Consider the following 20216-nt stretch of genomic DNA (forward strand, 5'->3'; position numbering starts at 1 on the left):
TCTGGCTGAGGACGACCACTGCAATTCCACAAGGTCTGAAAGACCTTTCCTTGGGATTATGCATCTCCTCGATGTCAGAACCCCCTCCGTTGCTTAGAGTGAAGGTGACCATTTTCAGAGAGTAACGATTCACAAATGAGAATTAATTGAGGGGGCACTCAAGGGAGAGGAACTTTAATCTAACATACACCAAGGGGATTCCTTGATAGTTCCTTGGAATTTTTCAGGGCAGGGGTGTCTGAACTACATCCCATGTACCATATGTCATATCGAATCGACACCACAGAAACAGGCCATTCGGCCCAAATGCCGGTGTTTATACTCCACCCGTGCCTCCTCCCACTCTGCCACCCCCTTATCCCTCATTTATGCATCAACCCTCCACTTAAATGGACTGTCAATCTAGCCCACAAAACCATGGCAACTCAGATCTACTGATGCTCATTTTATTTACTCGGTGGTGTGTCACATTTGTATTTTGTGGGACAGAATGTTTGGGAAGGGCTGTTGCCTCATTGGGTGGATAAATCAGAACATCCCGCTTGAGGTCTATGCAAATGAACGAGAACATGGATTTAAACGTTAAGTTGGCCCACCCGAAGCGACCGTACACACCTCAGCAGCCCACAAAGACAGGAAGCTTGGCTCTAGTGAGTGGTGAGAGTTAGGAGGAGAGGTTAACTTATCGCCCGGGTGTAAATCTGATGTCGCAGATCAGCCGCCTGTTGTAGAAACCCTCGACTGCATCGATTTTCAACAGAAATGAAAATCCGCCACTTTCTATAACGGGCGGCCGATCCTCAGCGCCGGATTTCTGCCCTTGTGGTAAGTTGTAACTCTCGCCCTTTTACATTGCCCCCCATTACAGGGAGCGGCTAATACTTGGGGAGGGAAGGTAGAATCTGGCGTGAGTTGGAGACGCTTCTTATTCTGATGGGGACTGGGCAATTTGGAAAGCTAACCAGTTGAGGATAACATGTCCATTCCTGGCCTGGGCAGTCCCTTTTCCTGCGTGAGTTGGTTAGAATTTTTTTTTTAAAAAGTGTGAGCCAGTTACCAGAAGTCCAGTTATTAATTTTTTCAATTAATTTTCATCACCAGCAAAACATCAGAGTTCAAACCATGATTTCCCCCCTCACTGACCACCCTATCCTGCTCCTTCTCCAATAACCAACCCACACAGAGGGAATAAGGATCTTTCGTTGATACAGAGTGAGGGATAGAATAGGAGCAGGAGGAGGCCATTCAGCCCCTCGAGCCTGCTCCGCCATTCAATTAGATCATGGCTGATCTGTACCTCAACTCCATCTACCCGCCTTAGCTCCATATTCCCTTGATACCCTTACCCAACAAAAATCTATTGGTTTCTGTCTTGAAAGCTCCAATTGTCCCCCCAGCATCCACAGCCTATTGGGGGGAGAGAATTCCAGATTTCTACTACTCCTTGTGTGAAAAAGTACTTCCTGATTTTCCTCCTGAATGGCCTGGCTCTAATTTTGAGATATTGTCCCCTCATTCTTGATTCTCCCATCACAGGAAATAGTTGCCCTGAATCTACCCTACTGAATTCTTTTAACAGTTTAAACACCTCAATCAGATCACCTCTCAATCTTCTACCTGTCCTAATAATTTAACCCTCTAAGCCCCGGTATCAGAGTAGAAGAGATTCTACTGCAGGATCGGTTCAGTGCAAGTCACAATGTGGGCGGTCATTTACCTGTAGCGTGAGCGGGAATCGAAACTGTCCTCTTCCACCGAAGTCTCAAGTCCGTCCAGGTTGGGGGAGGGGCTGTGGTCAGTCTGCAGAGGCCCCATTTCAGATGGTGGTTTCAACCTGTGAAAACAGAAGCAATTAGTTGGTATTCTGTCCGGTGATGGCCTCGTTCCATTGGCTAAACCCGATGCCTTATTTCAACAACAACTTGCACAAAGATAGTGCCTTTAATGTAGTAAAATAGAATAGAATCATAGAAGTTTACAACATGGAAACAGGCCCTTCGGCCCAACATGTCCATGTCGCCCAGTTTATACCACTAAGCTAGTCCCAATTGCCTGCACTTGGCCCATATCCCTCTATACCCATCTTACCCATGTAACTGTCCAAATGCTTTTTAAAAGACAAAATTGTACCCGCCTCTACTACTGCCTCTGGCAGCTCGTTTCAGACACTCACCACCCTTTGAGTGAAAAAATTGCCCCTCTGGACCCTTTTGTATCTCTCCCCTCTCACCTTAAATCTATGCCCCCTCGTTTTAGACTCCCCTACCTTTGGGAAAAGATTTTGACTATCGACCTTATCTATGCCCCTCATTATTTTATAGACTTCTATAAGATCACCCTGAAACCTCCTACTCTCCAGGGAAAAATGACCCCAGGTGCTTCACAGGAGCGTAACCAGACAAAAAAAATCGACACTGAGCCACATAAGGAGGCATTAAGACAGGTAACCAAAAGTTTGGTCAAAGAGGTGGGTTTTAAGGAGGGTCTTAAAGAAGGAAAGTGAGGTGGAGAGACAGAGAAGTTTAAGGAGGGACTTCCAGATCTTAAGGCCTAGAGAGCTGAAGGCACGGCCGCCAATGGTGGGATGAAGGAAGTGGGGGATGCACAAGAGGCCAGAGTTGGAGAAACGCTGAGATCGCAGAGGATTGTAGGGCTGGAGAAGGTTACAGAGATAGGGAGGAGTGACACACAGCAAGCATCAATCACTCTGTCAGACCATTATGTTCAGGCTAAGACTAATAGTCAAATCTATTTACAAATAAGATAATTACACAGACATAGAATACAGAAAAAGAGTAGCAGTATAATACCTGATTTAAACAGGACATGATCTGATACAAAACAATGAAAAGGTCCAATTGTAGCAGTTCTTTTCAGTAAATTTTGACAATGATTCTCTGATCAAACTTTAAATGGATCATGGTTTCACAAGCCCCTCTTAGTTGCCTCACATAGGGTGGGTAGTGCAAAGCAAAGAAATGAGGACCACAGGGCTACTGTCACATTCTGTATCTGTCTTTTCCTTAATGTTGAAGCAAGCTTAATGGAATAACAAGCAGATACTATTTCTCAACAGCCAGGCAATACATCAATTAAGTGGTTAAATAGCAGTGTCCTGGCCATCTACTGGATCATTTGTTTTTCCTATTTGGCTGCAACAGAAACCATTCTTAATGTTTGATGAGAGAGTGTAAATAAAGTACACATTGTCCTTCCAGGGACCACTAATTCCATTACACTCTTAGAATCAAGCCATTGTATTCGGTCTGATTTATATCAATCAATCAATCTGTCTGCTCTCACATAGACAATTGGTCTCTCATAAAAATGAGGGACATTCTCCAGACGGTTGTGTGTGTTGGCTTTCATCTGGTGACAAAGTCAAAAGAACTCTCTTAAAAGGTGCAGCCAACCAGAGTCATAGAATGGTTACAGCCATCAAGTCAATCTTTAATCCGCACTAAAGATATAAAGAAAAATACAGATATTATCTTTACTCGGTGTGTGATGAAGCTCCAATGACTTTCCACACAGCTGATACTAAGCTCACTGGTCTGCATTTTCTAAGTACATTGCTTTACCCTTTTTTAAACAATGTTATTTACCTTCCAATCCTCAGTCATCACTCCTGAATCAAGCAAACTTACAAAAATAAAAATTGTTATCTAAAGCTTGACAAATTTCAGTCACCAGCATCTTCGATAGTCTTGGGGGCAAGTTCAATGGAGCAGATACTTTGTCTATTTCTACGCCGTTTAATCTTTTTATAAACCATTCATAGCCACTAGTTTTGCATACTTCCTAGTTCCTCCATTGTCATTCCTGGAAATTTGAAGGTAAAGTTCATGAATCCTTGTGTGCAAATCCCTCCTTGGCCTCCTCCAGCCCTATAACCCTGGGCACCGCACCTCAAGAAGGATATTTTAGCCTTGGAGGGGGTGCAGCGCAGATTCACCACAATGATACAGGGGCTAAAAAGGTTAAATTATGAGGACAGGTTGGATAGACTAGGCTTGTATTCCCTTGAGTATAAAAGATTAAGGGGTGATCTAATTGAGGTGTTTAAGATGGTTAAAGGAGTTGATAGGGTAGATAGAGAGAAACCATTTCCTCTGGTGGGAGAGTCCAGAACAAGGGGGGCATAACCTTAAAATTCGAGCTAGGCCATTCAGGGGTGATATCAGGAAGCACTTCTTCACACAAAGGGGAGTGGAAATCTGGAATTCTCTCCCCCAAAAAGCTGTTGAGGCTGGGAGTAAATCGAAAGTTTCAAAACTGAGATTGCTTGATTTTTGTTAGGCGAGGGTATTAAGGGTTACAGAACCAAGGTGGGTAGATGGAGTTGAGATACAGATCAGCCATGATCTAATTGAATGATGGAACAGGCTCGATGGGCTGAATGGCCTTCTCTTGTTCCTATGTTCTTCCTGTCCTAATATCTCCTTATGTGGCTCAGTGTCAATAACGCTCCTGTGAAGCGCCTGGGAGGTTTTGCTATGTTAAAGGCGCTATATAAATGCAAGTTGTTGTTGTTGTTGTTGTTGAATGTGCCCTCCTGCCAGGAGCACACATTGAAAACTCCCTCCCAGTGATTTTCTGTCCATTAAAATGAATGAGATTTCTTGATATGAGCTCCTAGTGGGCGAGACTCCATGTAGGGAGCACACGTTTGAAAAGCTTACCCTCTGATATCTGACTTAGGTGACTTCCTATCCTTTTATTCCCCAAGCAGCTTTTAAATGGAAATAATAAATGTGTAGCTTCAATTGGGACCAAAGTCAAGTGACCTGCCAGACACTTCACATTTCATCAGGGTCCTCGTGCCCCACTCTGTGCATAAATCTGCTAGAGTGTCTTGCAGGTTGATTTACTTTGATGTCTCTTTAATTGAACGCACGATACAGAAAGAAACACTTGCATTTATATAGCGCCTTTCATGACATCACAAAGTGGTTTACAGACAATTAAGTACTTTTGAAGTGTCGTCACTGTTGTAATGCAGGAAACACGGCAGCCGATTTGTGCACAGCAAGATCCCACAAACAGCAATGTAATAATGACCAGACAACTGTTTTAGTGGTGTTGGTTGAGGGATAAATATTGGCCAGGACACCCGGGAGAGCAGACGAGGCCTCAGTTTACCATCTCATCTGAAAGACGGGACCTCTGACAGTGCAGCACTCCCTCAGTACTGCATTGGAGTGTCAGCCTAGATTTTGTGCTCAAGTCTCTGGAGTGGGATTTCAACCCATGACCTTCTGACTCAAGGTGAGAGTGCAACATACAAACATTGAAAATAGGAGTAAGAGTAGGCCATTCGGCCCTTCAGGCCTGCTCCACCATTCAAAATGATCATGGCTGATCATCTAACTCAGTACCCTGTTCCTGCTTTTTCCCCATATCCCTTGATCCCTTTAGCATTAAGAAATATATCTATCTCCTTCTTGAATACATCTAATGACTTGGCCTCCACTGCCTTCTGTGGTAGAGAATTCCACAGGTTCACCACCCTCTGAGTGAAGAAATTTCTCCTCATCTCGGTTCTAAATGGCATACCCCGTATCCTGAGACTGTGACCCCTGGTTCTGGACTCCCCAGCCATTGGGAACATCCTCCCTGCATCTAGTCTGTCTAGTCCTGTTAGAATTTTATATGTTTCGATGAGATCACCTCTCATTCTTCTAAACTCTAGTGAATATAGGCCTAGTCGACCCAATCTCTCCTCATACGTCAGTCCTGCCATCCCAGGAATCAGTCTGGTAAACCTTGGTTGCACTCCCTCCATGGCAAGGACATCCTTCCTCAGATAAGGAGACTAAAACTGCACACAATACTCCAGATGTGGTCTCACCAAGGCCCTGTATAACTGCAGTAAGACATCCCTGTTCCTGTACTCAAATCCTCTTGCAATGAAGGCCAACATACCATTCGCCTTCCTAACTGCTTGCTGCACCTGAATGCTCGCTTTCAGCGACAGGTGTACAAGGACACCCAGGTCTCGTTGCACCTCCCCTTTTCCCAATCTATCACCATTCAGATAATAATCTGCCTTTCCGTTTTTACAACCAAAGTGGATAACCTCACATTTATCCACGTTACACTGCATCTGCTATGTTCTTGCCCACTCACCCAACTCGTCTAAATCACATTGGAGCCTCTTTGCATCCTCCTCACAGCTCACATTCCTTTGTGTCGTCTGCAAACTGTCATCCGAATCATTGATATATATTGTGAATAGCTGGGGCCCAAGCACTGATCCCTGCTGTACCCCACTAGTCACTGCCTGCCACCCAGAAAAAGACCCGTTTATTCCTACTCTGTTTCCTGTCTGTCAACCAATTCTCAATCCAGGCCAGTATATTCCCCCCAATCCCATGTGCTTTAATTTTGCACACTAACCTCTTGTGTGGGACCTTATCAAAAGCCTTCTGAAAATCCAAGTACACCACATCCACTGGTTCTCCCCTATCTATTCTACTAGTTACATCCTCAAAAAACTCCAGTAGATTTGTTAAGCATGATTTCCCTTTCATAAACCCATGCTGACTTTGTCCAATCCCATTAATGCCCTCCAAGTGTTCTGTTATCACATCTTTTATAATAGACTCTAGCATTTTCCCACTACTGATGTTAGGCTAACTGGTCTGTAATTCCCTGTTTTTTCTCTCCCTCCTTTTTTAAATAGTGGGGTTACATTTGCCACCCTCCAATCTGTAGGAACTGTTCCAGAGTTTATGGAATTTTGGAAGATGATCACCAATGCATCCACTATTTCCAGGGCCACTTCCTTTAGTACTCTGGGATGTAGATTATCAGGCCTTGGGGATTTGTCAGCCTTTAGTCCCATTAATTTCCCCAGCACTATTTTTTTTTACTAATACTGGTTTCTTTCAGTTCCTCCCTCTCACTAGACCCTTGGTTCCCTAACATTTCTGGCAGGTTTTTTGTGTCCTCCTTTTGTGAAGACAGAACCAAAAGTATGTGCTTAATTGTTCTGCCATTTCTTTGTTTCCCATTATAATTTCCCCCATTTCTGACTGTAAGGGACCTACATTTGTCTTCACTAATCTTTTTCTCTTGACATATTTATAGAAGCTTTTACAGTCAGTTTTTATGTTCCCTGCTAGTTTACTCTCATACTCTATTTTTCCCCTCTTAAATCAATCTCTTTGTCCTCCTTTGCTGAATCCTGAACTGCTCCCAATCCTCAGGCTTGCCGCTTTTTCTGGCAATTTTATATGTCTCCTCTTTGGATCTAATACTATCCCTAATTTCTTTTGTAAGCCAGGGTTGAGCCACCTTTCCTGTTTTATTTTTGCACCAGACAGGAACGAATAATTGTTGTAATTCCTGCACACGTTCTTTAAATATTAGCCATTGCCTATCCACCATCACCCCTTTTAGTAAAGTTCCCCAATCTATCATAGCCAACTCGCACCTCATACTTTCGTAACTTCCTTTATTTAGATTCAGGACCCTAGTTTCAGATTCAACTACTTCACTCTCCATCTTAATGAGGAATTCTATCATGTTATGGTCGCTCTTCCCTGAGGGACCCCGCACAACAAGTTTGTTAATTAATCCTTTCTCATTGCACAATACCCAGTCTAGGATCGCCTGTTCTCTAGTTGGTTCCTCAATATATTGGTCTAGAAAACAATCACGTACACACTCCAGGAATTCCTCCCCCACAGTATTATTGCTAATTTGGTATGACCAATCTATATGTAGATTAAAGTCACCCTTGATTATAGTTGTACCCTTCTTGCATGCGTCTCTAATTTCCTGTTTAATGCCCTTCCCTACATCTCCCTAACTGTTTGGGGGCCTTGAGACAACCCCGACCTACGTTTTCTGTCCCTTGGTGTTTCTTAGCTCCACCCATTCAGATTCCACATCGTGATTTTCCGAGCCAATATCCTTCCTCATTATTGCATTGATTTCCTCCTTTACTAACACTACCCCACCTCCTTTCCCTTTTTGCCTGTCCTTCCTAAATATTGAATACCCCTGGATGTTCAGTTCCCATCCTTGGTCACCCTGCAGCCATGTCTCCGTAATCACAACTATATCATAACCGTTAATATCTATCTGCGCTGTTAATTCATCTAGCTTATTGCGAATGCTCCGCGCATTTGGACACAATGCCTTTAGACTTGTCTTTTTAAGATTGCTAGTCATCTTAGTTTTATTTTGCACTATGGCCCTATTTGTTTCTCGCCCTTGTTTTCTCTGCCTTCCATTATTGCTTCTTCCCTTTCTTCTTTTGTTTCTATCTTTGTTTCCCCCTCCTCTGTCTCCCTGCTCAGGTTCCCATCACCCTGCCATTCTAGTTTAAACCTTCCCCAACAGCACTAGCAAATACCCCGCGAGGACATCGGTCCCGGTCCTGCTCGGGTGTAACCCGTCCCGCTTGTACAGGTCCCACCTTCCCCAGAACCAGTCCCAATGTCCCAGGAATCTAAATCCCTCCCTCCTGCACCGTCCCTGCAGCCACGCATTAATCTGGTCTATTCTCCTGTTCCTATACTCACTAGCACGTGGCACTGGTAGTAATCCTGAGATCACTACCTTTGAGGTCCTGCTTTTTAATTTATCTCCTAACTCCTTAAATTCACCTTGCAGGACCTCATCCCTTTTTTTTTTAACCTATGTCGTTGGTACAGATATGGACCACGACTACTGGCTGTTCATCCTCCCCCTCCAGAATGCCCTGCAGCCGCTCCAAGACGTCCTTGACCCTAACACCAGAGAGGCAACATACCATCCTGGAGTCATATTTGCGGCCGCAGAAACGCCTATCTGTTCCCCTTACAATTGAATCCCCTATCTATATAGCCCTGTCACTCTTATTCCTCCCCTCCTGTGCAGCAGAGCCACCCGTGGTGCCACGAACTTGGCTCTTGCTGCTTTCTCCTGATAAGCCATCTCCCCCAACAGTACCCAAAGCGGTATATCTGTTTGAGAGGGAGATGGCCCCAGGGGACTCCTGCTCTACCTGCCTAGTCCTTTTACTCTGCCTGGCAGTCACCCATTTCCTTTCTGCCTGCGTAATCTTTACCTGCGGTGTGACCATCTCACTGAACGTGCTATCCACGATAATCTCAGCATCGCGGATGCTCCACAGTGAATCCACCCGCAGCTCCAGCTCCGAAATGCGGTTAGCCAGTAGCTGCAGCTGGACACACTTCCTGTGCACATGGTCGCCAGGGACACCTGTAGTGTCCATGACTTCCCACGTAGTGCAGGAGGAGCATACCTTAAGATGTCACTGATGATATGAACCAGACATGCCCCATTTTAACCCTTGCACAGTGATACAGCCTGAAGTATTTCCAAATGTCTCCAGGAAAACACCCAGCCAACATTTATAATCATCTGTACAAAACTCGCAGCCATCAACAATTCTCTTTACAAATGCTTCAGCCATCTCTTATTATCGATGCAACATCTCCCAGCTATGTTTTACTCTCTATATGCAACACCCCGTTATTCTCAGTGTAACACGCTCCCAGCCACCTATTATTCTCAGTGTAACACCCTCCCTACTGTCTGTTATTCTCAGTGTAACACGCTCCCAGCCGCCTGTTATTCTCAGTGTAACACGCTCCCAGCCGCCTGTTATTCTCAGTGTAACACGCTCCCAGCCGCCTGTTATTCTCAGTGTAACACGCTCCCAGCCACCTGTTATTCTCAGTGTAACACCCTCCCAGCCGCCTGTTATTCTCAGTGTAACACGCTCCCAGCCGCCTGTTATTCTCAGTGTAACACCCTCCCAGCCGCCTGTTATTCTCAGTGTAACACCCTCCCAGCCGCCTGTTATTCTCAGTGTAACACCCTCCCAGCCGCCTGTTATTCTCAGTGTAACACGCTCCCAGCCACCTGTTATTCTCAGTGTAACACCCTCCCAGCCGCCTGTTATTCTCAGTATAACACCCTCCCAGCCGCCTGTTATTCTCAGTGTAACACGCTCCCAGCCGCCTGTTATTCTCAGTGTAACACCCTCCCTACTGTGTTATTCTGTGCAACACACTCCCTGCTGTTATTCTCAGTATAACACACTCTCAGATGCCTGTTATTCTCAGTGTAATACACTCTACTGTCTGTTATTCTCACTGGAACACACTCCCTACTGTCTGTTACTCCCTAATGTGTTATTCCCAGCGTAACAGGCTTTTTTTCTTCAGTGTTATCGGCTTGTATTGGCCCCTGTTTTCCAGGTACATTCTGTGAACCTATCAGTAACAACAATGTGCATTTATACAGTTGAGAATTTTGGCTTCACATACGAAATATAATTCATCTTAACAAACACTAAAACAAGCCTTCAAATGAGTCTCGCTGCCCATTCATGGAGATTTCAGACAAGCTCAGTTCCAAGAATCCTTTGCTCTCAGCACACTGAAAACCCTTTGCAGAAGCAGGAATCAGCTGCACTGAGAAATGTAATTCATTTTTCTGACATGGTCTCAACACAGGCAGCGAGCCACATTGTTACATGAAGGATCAAGTCTCTCTCCCTGCCCGTCTACTCCAAGTCTCCCTGAGACCCTAAAACAAGCCTTTCATTATAAGTACGGAGAATCCTTCCATAATACTTTCCTGTGGGACACTCCAAACAGCTCAAACATAGTTTTTTCAAACAGCCATACCACAGTTGCAGAGGCTCCTGGGGAGAGCTAGAAGATCCCAACATCATTCTCATCCCAAAGGAACATGAAAAGAAACACAATTGTGCGTTTTAACATAAACTGTACCACCACACTTGGCAAAGACAGCAAAGGGTTTGTTAAAGACTTCTCAATAAAGGCAGTTCCCCTTTAAATAGTGCCCATACAAAGTAACAAAACCACTCGAATCAAATTATAATGACACTGAAAGACCAAAAAGTGTCAAACAGCAGTTGACGAACACGAATCAAGTCTTTAAATCCATCTCCTTCTCTCTGTACCTGTGAGTAACAGTGGAGGCGATTGGCCCCATTGCACTGACCCAGCACTGCTGTACAATGCAGCCAGTGTCCTATCCAGGGCTCAGACTCCCATCTGCTGCCAAGGCTCCAATCAGAGAATACAAAAAGCGGAATAATCCATCATCCACTACTTGGAAGGGGGGTGGACATTTCCACTGTATCTTAGAGAGGAGGGTATTTTTTAAGTTTCTATATTGCACTGAATCAGTACTTTAAAGGGATGATGTGAAAAAGTTTTTGCTAAACTTTTTCTCTTAGTTGAGGATGAGGATACCCAGAAGGGCCACAATCAGTGATGTCAGATGCAAATGATATATTGATCCAGTTTCCAAAAATTTGCATAATCAAGTCCAGGCAATTGGGACTAGCTTAGTGGTATAAACTGGGCGACATGGACATGTTGGGCCGAAGGGCCTGTTTCCATGTTGTAACTTCTATGATTCTATGATTCTATGATTCCTGTGTTTATAAACAATGAGAAAAGGTTTTCCCACCACCTTTAAATGATGATTGCCCCTTTAAATTGAAGGGTGCAAAACTCACCCCAACACACACATTCCGCGTAACACTGAACTAGCTCCCATCCATCTCTTACTCCGCTGTTTGTTCGTCCTTAGCCCCAGGGCTGCACTGGAATCTACAGGGATGGACTGAATGAGATTGTACTATTTGTAGTGCTGGGAAGCTGCCTCCATTCAGTGTCCCTGATTCCCGGCAACTAAACAGGTGGGGGGGAAATTTCGATAGGGCCTATTATTGGGCGTAGGTAGCATAATCCGCTATTAACCCTTGCCTGATGGCCCCTGCGCAGGCAGGACGAGAGCTTCGTCCGGTCTCAGTATTCACCTGCAAGCTGCGTTCAAATCCAGGCCTTGCACGTCGATTCAATGCAATTCGCACTTTCCACCAGCAGGGGGAGCCCCAATCTCTTAAAGGGAGGATGTCTCTTAAAATCTCTTAAAGGTAGCCGGTACCTGTTATTTGCTAAAGAAAATTACAGTCTGCTGTCCGCACGGAGTCTGAACGGAGTTCAGGCATCATACACATAAAACACAGATGCAGGTCCGGTCCCTATGTTTACACATTGATGAGTTACGTTAAAACATTGAATAAAGGTTGCGCACTACTAAATCCCACATCCTCCAATCTGCCAATCTGAGTTTGTATCAAGCCTGCGAGAGTATGTGCACCAAAGTTGTCTCGGGCCCTTGGTGCAAGAGGTGGACAGAAGGAGAGACATCCTATATCCGTTGGGGGGGGGCGAGGGGAGGGCAAGAGGCCCTCCAGACATATGCCCAAAAGGCAGTGGGAGGCAGTAGGGGACAAAGTCAATGCCAGGCGCACAGCATCATGAACATGGATGTAGTGCAGGAAGAAGTTCAATATTTTGACACGAGTGGTCAAGGTGAGTGAGGTCAACTGTCAAGTGGCGTCTCCCACCAACTGCACCACTGGCCACATCCAGTGCACCACGGACTACACTCCCCCATCACCCACATACCAACAAACTCTTGCCATCGGTACTCAACTCTTCCAATCAGATGCTTCCTCTCACCCATTACCACTGTTGCAAGCCTCCCACCCATAACTCACAGGCCACACACACTGGCAGCTATTCGACCATGACAGGCACATCACCCAGATACACGTCCCTCCTTCTTGCAAGAGAAGGTGGCACATATTAGGAGGCAGCAATTGGCAGTGACATTTAGCCCCTCGAGCTTGTTCCGCTATTCAATTAGATAATGGCGGATCTGTGACCTCACTCCATAAACCTACCTTAGCCCCATATCCCTTAATACTCTTGGTTCACAGAAATCTATCAATCTCAGATTTAGAATTCACAATTGAGCTAGTATCAACTGCCTTTTGCAGAAGACTGTTCCAAACTTCTCCCACCCTTTGGGTGTAGAAGCGTTTCCTAAATTCACTCCTGCACGTCCTGGCTCTAAATATTAGGCTATGTCCCCATGTCCTAGTATTCAAGTATAGGAGACCTCCAAAAACAGTTACAAATATCTCGCCAGCAAGGAGCATTAATCCAGCCATTAACCTGTTAATCATTCATGGTCCCTTTAAATAGCTCTGGTGGGGGTCCTCCAGGCACTCTAAGACATGTTCAGATGGTCGGGGTTAAGACTGTGCGTTGAGTTGACCGTTAAAAGCCAGAATGGTGTCTATCACTTTAAATCAGCGTTGCACACTGATTGTATCCATTTTCTCCTTACTTTACATGCTGTGGAGATGCCGGTGATGGACTGGGGTTGACAATTGTAAACAATTTTACAACACCAAGTTATAGTCCAACAATTTTATTTTTAATCCCACAAGCTTTCGGGGGCTTTCCCCTTCCTCAGGCGGTGTGGAAATGACAATTTCGAATCCTTCGCATTTTAAGATCACAAAACAAAGCCTGGTGATTACTGCCCATTGCCAAGGCAATCACAGTGAGCAGACAGAAAGGTGTCACCTAAAAAGGCCACCGAAAAATACTTTACATGCAGCCAGCGTTCGGTATTTGCGCATGCGCTAACTCCTATACCAAGATGGTGTCCGGCGCACGTCACACTGGAAACGTGCGTGCGCAGCCAAGGCGCCATCTTGGATGTTCGAGAGGCCGTGTAGCGCCAAAACAACGGACGTTACACGGCCCAATTTAACGCCCATGGTCTCCACACAAGCCACCTTTATTATTCTCATACTTTGTTCACATTTTTAGTGTAACACCTCCCCAGCCTTTTACTATTCTCCTTATAACATGCTCCAGCTATCTATTATTTCAGTCTAACACCTCTATTAACCACTATTAGACACTCCCATCCATCTACTATTCTCAGTATAACACCTGCCCCTGGCTCTCTGTATAAATGCTTCCCCATCCATCTACTATTCTCAACTCTCAGGTCAATAAGCCTATTTTAGATTTTCACATGAATAGATCCAACAGCACCTTTTTTAGACGAGCGGGGGAGTTCTCCCCAGAGTCCTGGCCCATTCTCATCCCTCAATCAAAACAGATTAATTGCTCATTAATCACACTGCTGTTTGTGGGACCTTGCTGTGTGCAAATTGGCTGTCATGTTTCCCTGCATTGCAACAGTCCTTCAAAGAGTAATTTATTGGCTGTGAAGCACTTTGAAAGATCCTGAAGATATGAAAAGCACTAAATAAATACAAGTTCTTTTGTTATCTCACTTGAAAATAAATCTATTAGTTTTAGAGTGAATACAATGGGCAGACAGTGAATCTCTTGCAGAGTAGATTGGAGTATTAAAAATAATACCACAATGATTTAATGTTATAACTAATAAAATCCGCTTAATTAATAACCAAAGATTTAACTAACGATTGATATTTGAATCGCAAGGACATAAGATAGCAGCAGTTAAGATATATTTACATAGCTCTCTGGTATAAATACCTGGGGTTCCACAGGTATTTACACTTCTCTCAGCCGGGACCTGCGCCCGCTGATGTCCAGCGCTGACCCCACCCTAATTTGTGGGGTCAACTCATTTGCATATCCTTTGGCAGTTCAATAGCGCAGATCCCCTGTACCACTGGAGTATTGCACTGGGGAGTTTGGGAATCAGCAGTGGGGCTGTTAAAAGAGCAGGAACGAGTGCAAGTTGCAGCAGGTATGTAGTAAACATTTTGTCAGACAGAGTTGGCTGTCACAGAGGGCTCGTGTGAGATTTTGCGTCACTTTTAAAGCATGCCTTCAAGTGGAGGCTTCGGCAGAGGCCTAAGAAGGGAGCACGGCATTGCAAGGAGGCAGAGAAGAAGGGCTGACTATTTTTACTGATGCTCCTGGATGTTGTTTCTGTATCTTCAGATTCTTCCCTTGGAGAAGTAGTGGAAGGATTCGCAGGCTGATTAACAGTCTGACAGGCCAGGATGTGAACACTCCCTCCATGGCCGTAACCATCTTTATTACTAGCCCTTAGGGTGGTTAGTCCCATATGGCGGGAGGGTTTTATGGGCCCCCACAGCACATATAATGAGGAGGGGGCCACCCACACCCACCAGACACGAGGCTCTCGCTGGATGTCAACCCAGAACTCAGAGCCGGAGCTCCGGTTTCGACCAGCCCGGAATGTCTAGCGGGGGGTTCGAACCCCTCTCACTCAGAAGCGGGAATGCTCCCTCTAAGCCAAAGGCTCACTACTGGGTGGAGATGCAGCTAAGGAGAGAGAGCTCACCACCGATGAGAAACAGGCCATGGAGTCGGTTGGAGGCACACTGCCATTGATGTGATGAGATCGGTGGACAGGTGCAGGCTGTCGGCAGCACACCTAGACAGACGCTGCAGCATCCCTGTGACATGGCTGATAGTCTCCATACCCTTCTCTGTCTTCCTAATCTCAAGGGAGTAATAATCACCCATTCTTAGCTTACACCCACCACTCCTGCACAACGATCGCAGCAAAGAGGGACGGAGAAGGAGAAAGAGGAGCAGGAGGTAGACATTCCTTCCTCATTGACGATGATGATGAGGAGGAAGAGGATGGTGAAGACCAGGCTGGAAACTCAAGAGTCCAGGGAGCAAACTCCTGCCCAGTATTCCTCTGTCCCAACCCCCTCGATTCACCCCCCCCCCCCGAGCCACCTGCTTTCTTCCTCCCAGGCATTAGCTCAGGTTCAGCCAGTCAAGCGGAATTGGACAGTGTTAGTGAGGATGTGGCACCAGGTGATTCACAGAGCACAAAGGAGCTGGAGGAGTGGGTGAGCAAGCCAAGGAGAAGGCTGCCTATGGCTTCAGAGTCATGGGAACCATGGGTTATGGCTGTGTCAGCGGCTCAGTTGGTAACACTCTCGCCTCTGAGTCAGAAGGTTGTGGGTTAAAGTCCCCCTCCAGAGATTTGAGCACAAAATCTAGGCTGACACTCCAGTGCAGAGGGAGTGCTGCAGAGTCGGAGGTGCCGTCTTTCAGATGAGACGTTGAACCGAGGCCCCATCTGCCCTCTCAGGTGGATGTAAATGATCCCATGGAACTACTGGAAGAAGAGCTGGGGAATTCTCCCCAGTGTCCTGGCCAATATTTAATCCCTCAACCAACATCACCAAAACAGATTATCTGGTCATGATCACATCACCGTTTATGGAATCTTGTGAAGTTTCCTACATTACAACTGTGATTACACTTTTTTTAAAAAGTACTTCATTGGCTGTAAAGCACATTGGGCCATCCGGAGGTCTTGAAAGGAGCTATATAAATGCAAGTCTTTCTTTTACTTCCCTGATAAGAAGAATGTTTGAGGAGCCTCACTCCTGCACATAGGCCCTGGGGATGGGTGGCAGCTGACAGGTGAGACTCTAGAATCCACAGCTCTTATTGGCAGCAAAATCAAGGAAGCATTTTCTTCACTGCAGACATCAATGGAACATGTGGAAGCTGCATTTGAATCTGCAACAGACCCCATCCCCCTCCTTAAAGGTGGCCAAGGGACCAGTTGGTAACTCATCCTCCTTCACTGAAGCACAGACTGTTGCTCTAGTGACAGTGGGGGAGAGAATAGTCAGAATGGCTTCCAGACCTAGGCTGCTCCTTCAGGCAAAACCTGCCGGGAACTGGATTCTGGGCCAGAAGAGGCCCAAAAGATAAGTTTTAAAGTTCTATTTTAGGGTTCCTTGTGAGGCCAGGAAGCCTTGGGTCTCCCTTGCCCCCCCTTCAAGTCTTTCACAGATTCTCCTTCTCTCCCCTCCCAATCCTGCCCAGACCCTCCCCCTTTCCTCCCCCACCCCCCGACTGCCGAGGACCATTCGCACAAGTCCCCAGCTGCGGCCTCCTGCCACCCGATACCCACTCCCACCCACCGGCCATGTAACCAATCTGGCCGGGTGTCGGGCGGGACTCTGCAGAGTTAAGATCGGCAGGGCCTCCAAGTCCCCGGCCTTGCCGGGTTTTTCGTCCACTACTGGGCTCCCGGCATCTTTCCCACACCCCCACCACACCACACCACCCCGCTGTGAGAATAAAGGTCATGGTGTCAGGAAAGAGCAGAATGGCTTATGTTTACTTATGATTTGATTGTAATAAAGGGGAGTGTGCACTTATTGCATGCTCAGTTATTTGTGGAATCATACCTGTACAGGGAAGGGTGCATTTATTTACCTTGTGCCCACTTACTCAATCAGATAATTAAGACTTGGATGGTCATGAAGGGCCAAAGAGGTTTGATGGGATGTGACGTTCTAGGATAGTGAGGTTATTTGTCATTTTTATTAAGGCAGTGGTGACGAATATAGACTACATGAAACAGGTGAGAACATTTCATTGACACGGTGAGTTCTGAAGCCTCTCCAGCTGTCACTGAGGAGTCCACAAAGTGATGGTCATCATGGTGCTGTGATTAGCGGCCTACAGGACAGCCTTCGGAAGGAGGGCGTGGAGTCCGACATAACTGGGCTGGGGGTTAAAACATTGTGCCTGTTTTATTCCACACTCTGAGCTGCCCGTATCCAGGAACCACAGCACTGAAGCTTCTCCCAGTCCGATGGAGCATCAGGGCACTATGGTAAAGCTCCCACTGGATGCTGTGCTCCCACTGGGAACCCTTAATTGACGGAAGCACAAGTTGGAGAATCAGCTCCATAGCGCTGTAACCAAATCTCCGACCCACACTCCCGCTGAGCGAGGCTCTCTGCTGGGAGTGGTAGATGTCAAACTATCACTATTATCAACTATCACTAATCTCAGAGGGGAAGTGCATACGCCATTGTATGAGCTAGATAGCAAGTTACAGCCACTTGCAAACAGTAGTCCGGGTTTATCTGGTGTATTTGTCCAGGACATTGAAGTGCGCTGAATGTATAAATCATTTAGTCAAATTGTTTCCACTGGGTACACAGTTTAGGCTATCTGGGTAGTGAAACTTTCATTACTGGTGCCAATGCTCTGAGTCTCTGTGTGTGTTGCAGTTAATTAGATCTAACACACCCCACCCTGTACACCCTTCAGTCAGCCACAGCCCGATTCACACATGCATTAGTGATTTTTGGACCTTAAAAGCAAACAAACTATGCTTTGTATTTCAAACGTAAAAACATAAGTGAAAAGAATTGCTTATCATACTTCAACCAAATCAAATATGTTGGGTATGGTAGTGGATGGTACTGGACAAGCAACCAAAAAGTTCAGAATGCAAAATCCACTCGAGCAAGATGGGAAACCATATTCATTAAATCCACTAATTTGTGGGTTAGCACCGAAAAATGACCATGAGAGCTGCCCGAATGTTGTAACAACCCAAATGGTTCTCGAATGTCCTTCAGGAATGGACCTGCAACCCCTAATCCAGTCTCACACTCCATGATTCTGTGTCAACCTTGGCTCAGTGACAGCACTCTCGCCTCTGAATCATGGAAGTTGTAGGTTCAAGTCCCACGTCAGAGACTTGGGCTCGTAATCTAGGCTGACACCTCAGTGTTGTACTGAGGGACTGCTGCACTGTCAGAGGGTGCCGTCTTTCCGGGGCCCCGTCTGCCCTCTCAGTTGGACTTAATAGTGCTGTGGGACCTATTTCGAAGAAGAGCAGGGGAGTTCTCCCCAGTGTCCTGGCCAATATACATCCCTCAACCAACACCTAAAACGGATTATCTGGCCATTATCACATTGCTATTTGTGGGATCTTGCTGTGTGCACACATCTTGTTGTGTTGTCGATCTCTCTGTTTATCGCCGACTCTTCCTCATTCGTCCTCTGACTTTGTTAAGTTTCTCTTTCCCTCGGTCTTTTCTCTGAGTTTCCCAACCTTCAGCAGCGTCAAATCCCTCCATGGCCTCGCCCCTCCCTCTCTCTGTAACCTCCTCCAGGCCTACAACCCTCCGAGATCTCTGCGCTCCTCCAACTCTGGCCTCTTGCGAATCCCTGATTTTCTTCCCTCCCCCATTGGCGGGGGTGCCTTCAGTTGCCTAGGCCCTAAGATCTGGAATTCCCTCCCTAAACTTCTCCGCCTGTCTACCTCTCTCTCCTCCTTTAAAACATTCCTGAAAACCTATCTCTTTGACCAAGTTTTTCATCACCTGTCCTAATATCTCATACTATCAATTTTGTTTGATAATCTCTCCTGTGAAGCACCTTGGGACGTTTTACTACATTAAAGGCGCTATATAAATGTAAGTTGTTGTGTGACACTCACAAATAATTCTTCACCAATGGAGTCAATTTCTGTTTTAAATCTCACAGTTTTCAGGATGATGGTAGCAGACATGTAATGTGTTGGAAGTGGGTATCTGGGTCAACCGGGAAGACAAAGTTTGAAAGCTGTTGGAACACACAGAGAGAAAGTGGAACAGCCCGAGAGGGCTTAGGCCTGGAGTATGTACAGTTGGACTGGCACAGGTGGAAGTGGACGAGTATGGCCTGGTCTTGGACATCTTAGGGGCAGAGGGTGTAAAGCCTGGGGCTTCTGGGAGAGCTAGTGTCTGGGGCTTGTGGTTTCTGGGCCTTTGCAGGTTGATGAAGGGGGCAGATAAAGCCAGGAAGCACTTGGTGATTGGGAAGGGGAGGTTAGGATGGGAGGGGGGGGGTTGTGAGCAGTCAGGCTGGGGAGTTGGGGTTTGGGGAACACCTGGGTGGGCTGATGACTAGGAATTTCGGGGAGGGGGTTGGGAGAACTTGGATTGGGGGGGGTGGAATCGGAGAACGCTGATTAGGTGTCAGCCACAGCTCAGTTGGTAGCACTCTCACCTCTGAGTCAGCAAGTTGTGGGTTCGAGTCCCACTTGCAGAGACATGAGTACATAATCCAGGCTTCAGTGCAGTTCTGAGGGAGGTGCCGTCTTTCAGGCGAGACATTAAACCAAGGCCCTGTCCGCCCTCTCATTTGATAAATGCAAGTTGTTGTTGTTGTCCTGGAACATTTGATTCTTAGTCTGGATACAAAAGGTGAAAAAGTGTCTCTAATTCCTGAGCACCAACATTTTGGACACAAACTTGCCCCCCAAATAAAGAAAAAACACACAACAATCCGGAACAAGCTCTATACTTAAGACGCGTTGTCTACATGAAAACAAAGTGTTTGGAGATGGGCCAATGAACTTTGCATTGACTGCTCCAGGGTAAAGGAATGTACAAGATATGATCAGACAGATTCCGTGTTTGTCTCCTGAAGACAGCACCTGTTTTATGCATCATTTGCAAACTCAGGCCAGCATTTGATGGAATAGAAAACATCTCTGGGGTGGTACCTCAGTCACGCTCATCCAGAACTCGCTGGTACTTTCCGGATAGGCCGATTTAA

General features: G+C 46.1%; 1 protein-coding gene across 3 annotated transcripts in view; it reads right to left on the bottom strand.

Annotated features, from left to right (window-relative positions):
• Nucleotides 1-20216, bottom strand: part of gramd2aa (GRAM domain containing 2Aa) — a 65816-nt gene that overhangs the window by 25944 nt on the left and 19656 nt on the right. For 2 of the 3 annotated variants that reach the window (XM_067973349.1, XM_067973350.1), the window contains exon 3: nucleotides 1718-1834. In XM_067973349.1, the coding sequence (XP_067829450.1) occupies nucleotides 1718-1834 (117 nt within the window). Of the gene's footprint in view, nucleotides 1-1717; nucleotides 1835-10951; nucleotides 11037-20216 lie in introns of those variants that run through there. The other variant, XM_067973351.1, reaches the window with a different exon arrangement.

The sequence above is a fragment of the Heptranchias perlo genome, chromosome 38 (assembly GCF_035084215.1).
Source record: "Heptranchias perlo isolate sHepPer1 chromosome 38, sHepPer1.hap1, whole genome shotgun sequence".
Taxonomy (NCBI): Eukaryota; Metazoa; Chordata; class Chondrichthyes; order Hexanchiformes; family Hexanchidae; genus Heptranchias; species Heptranchias perlo.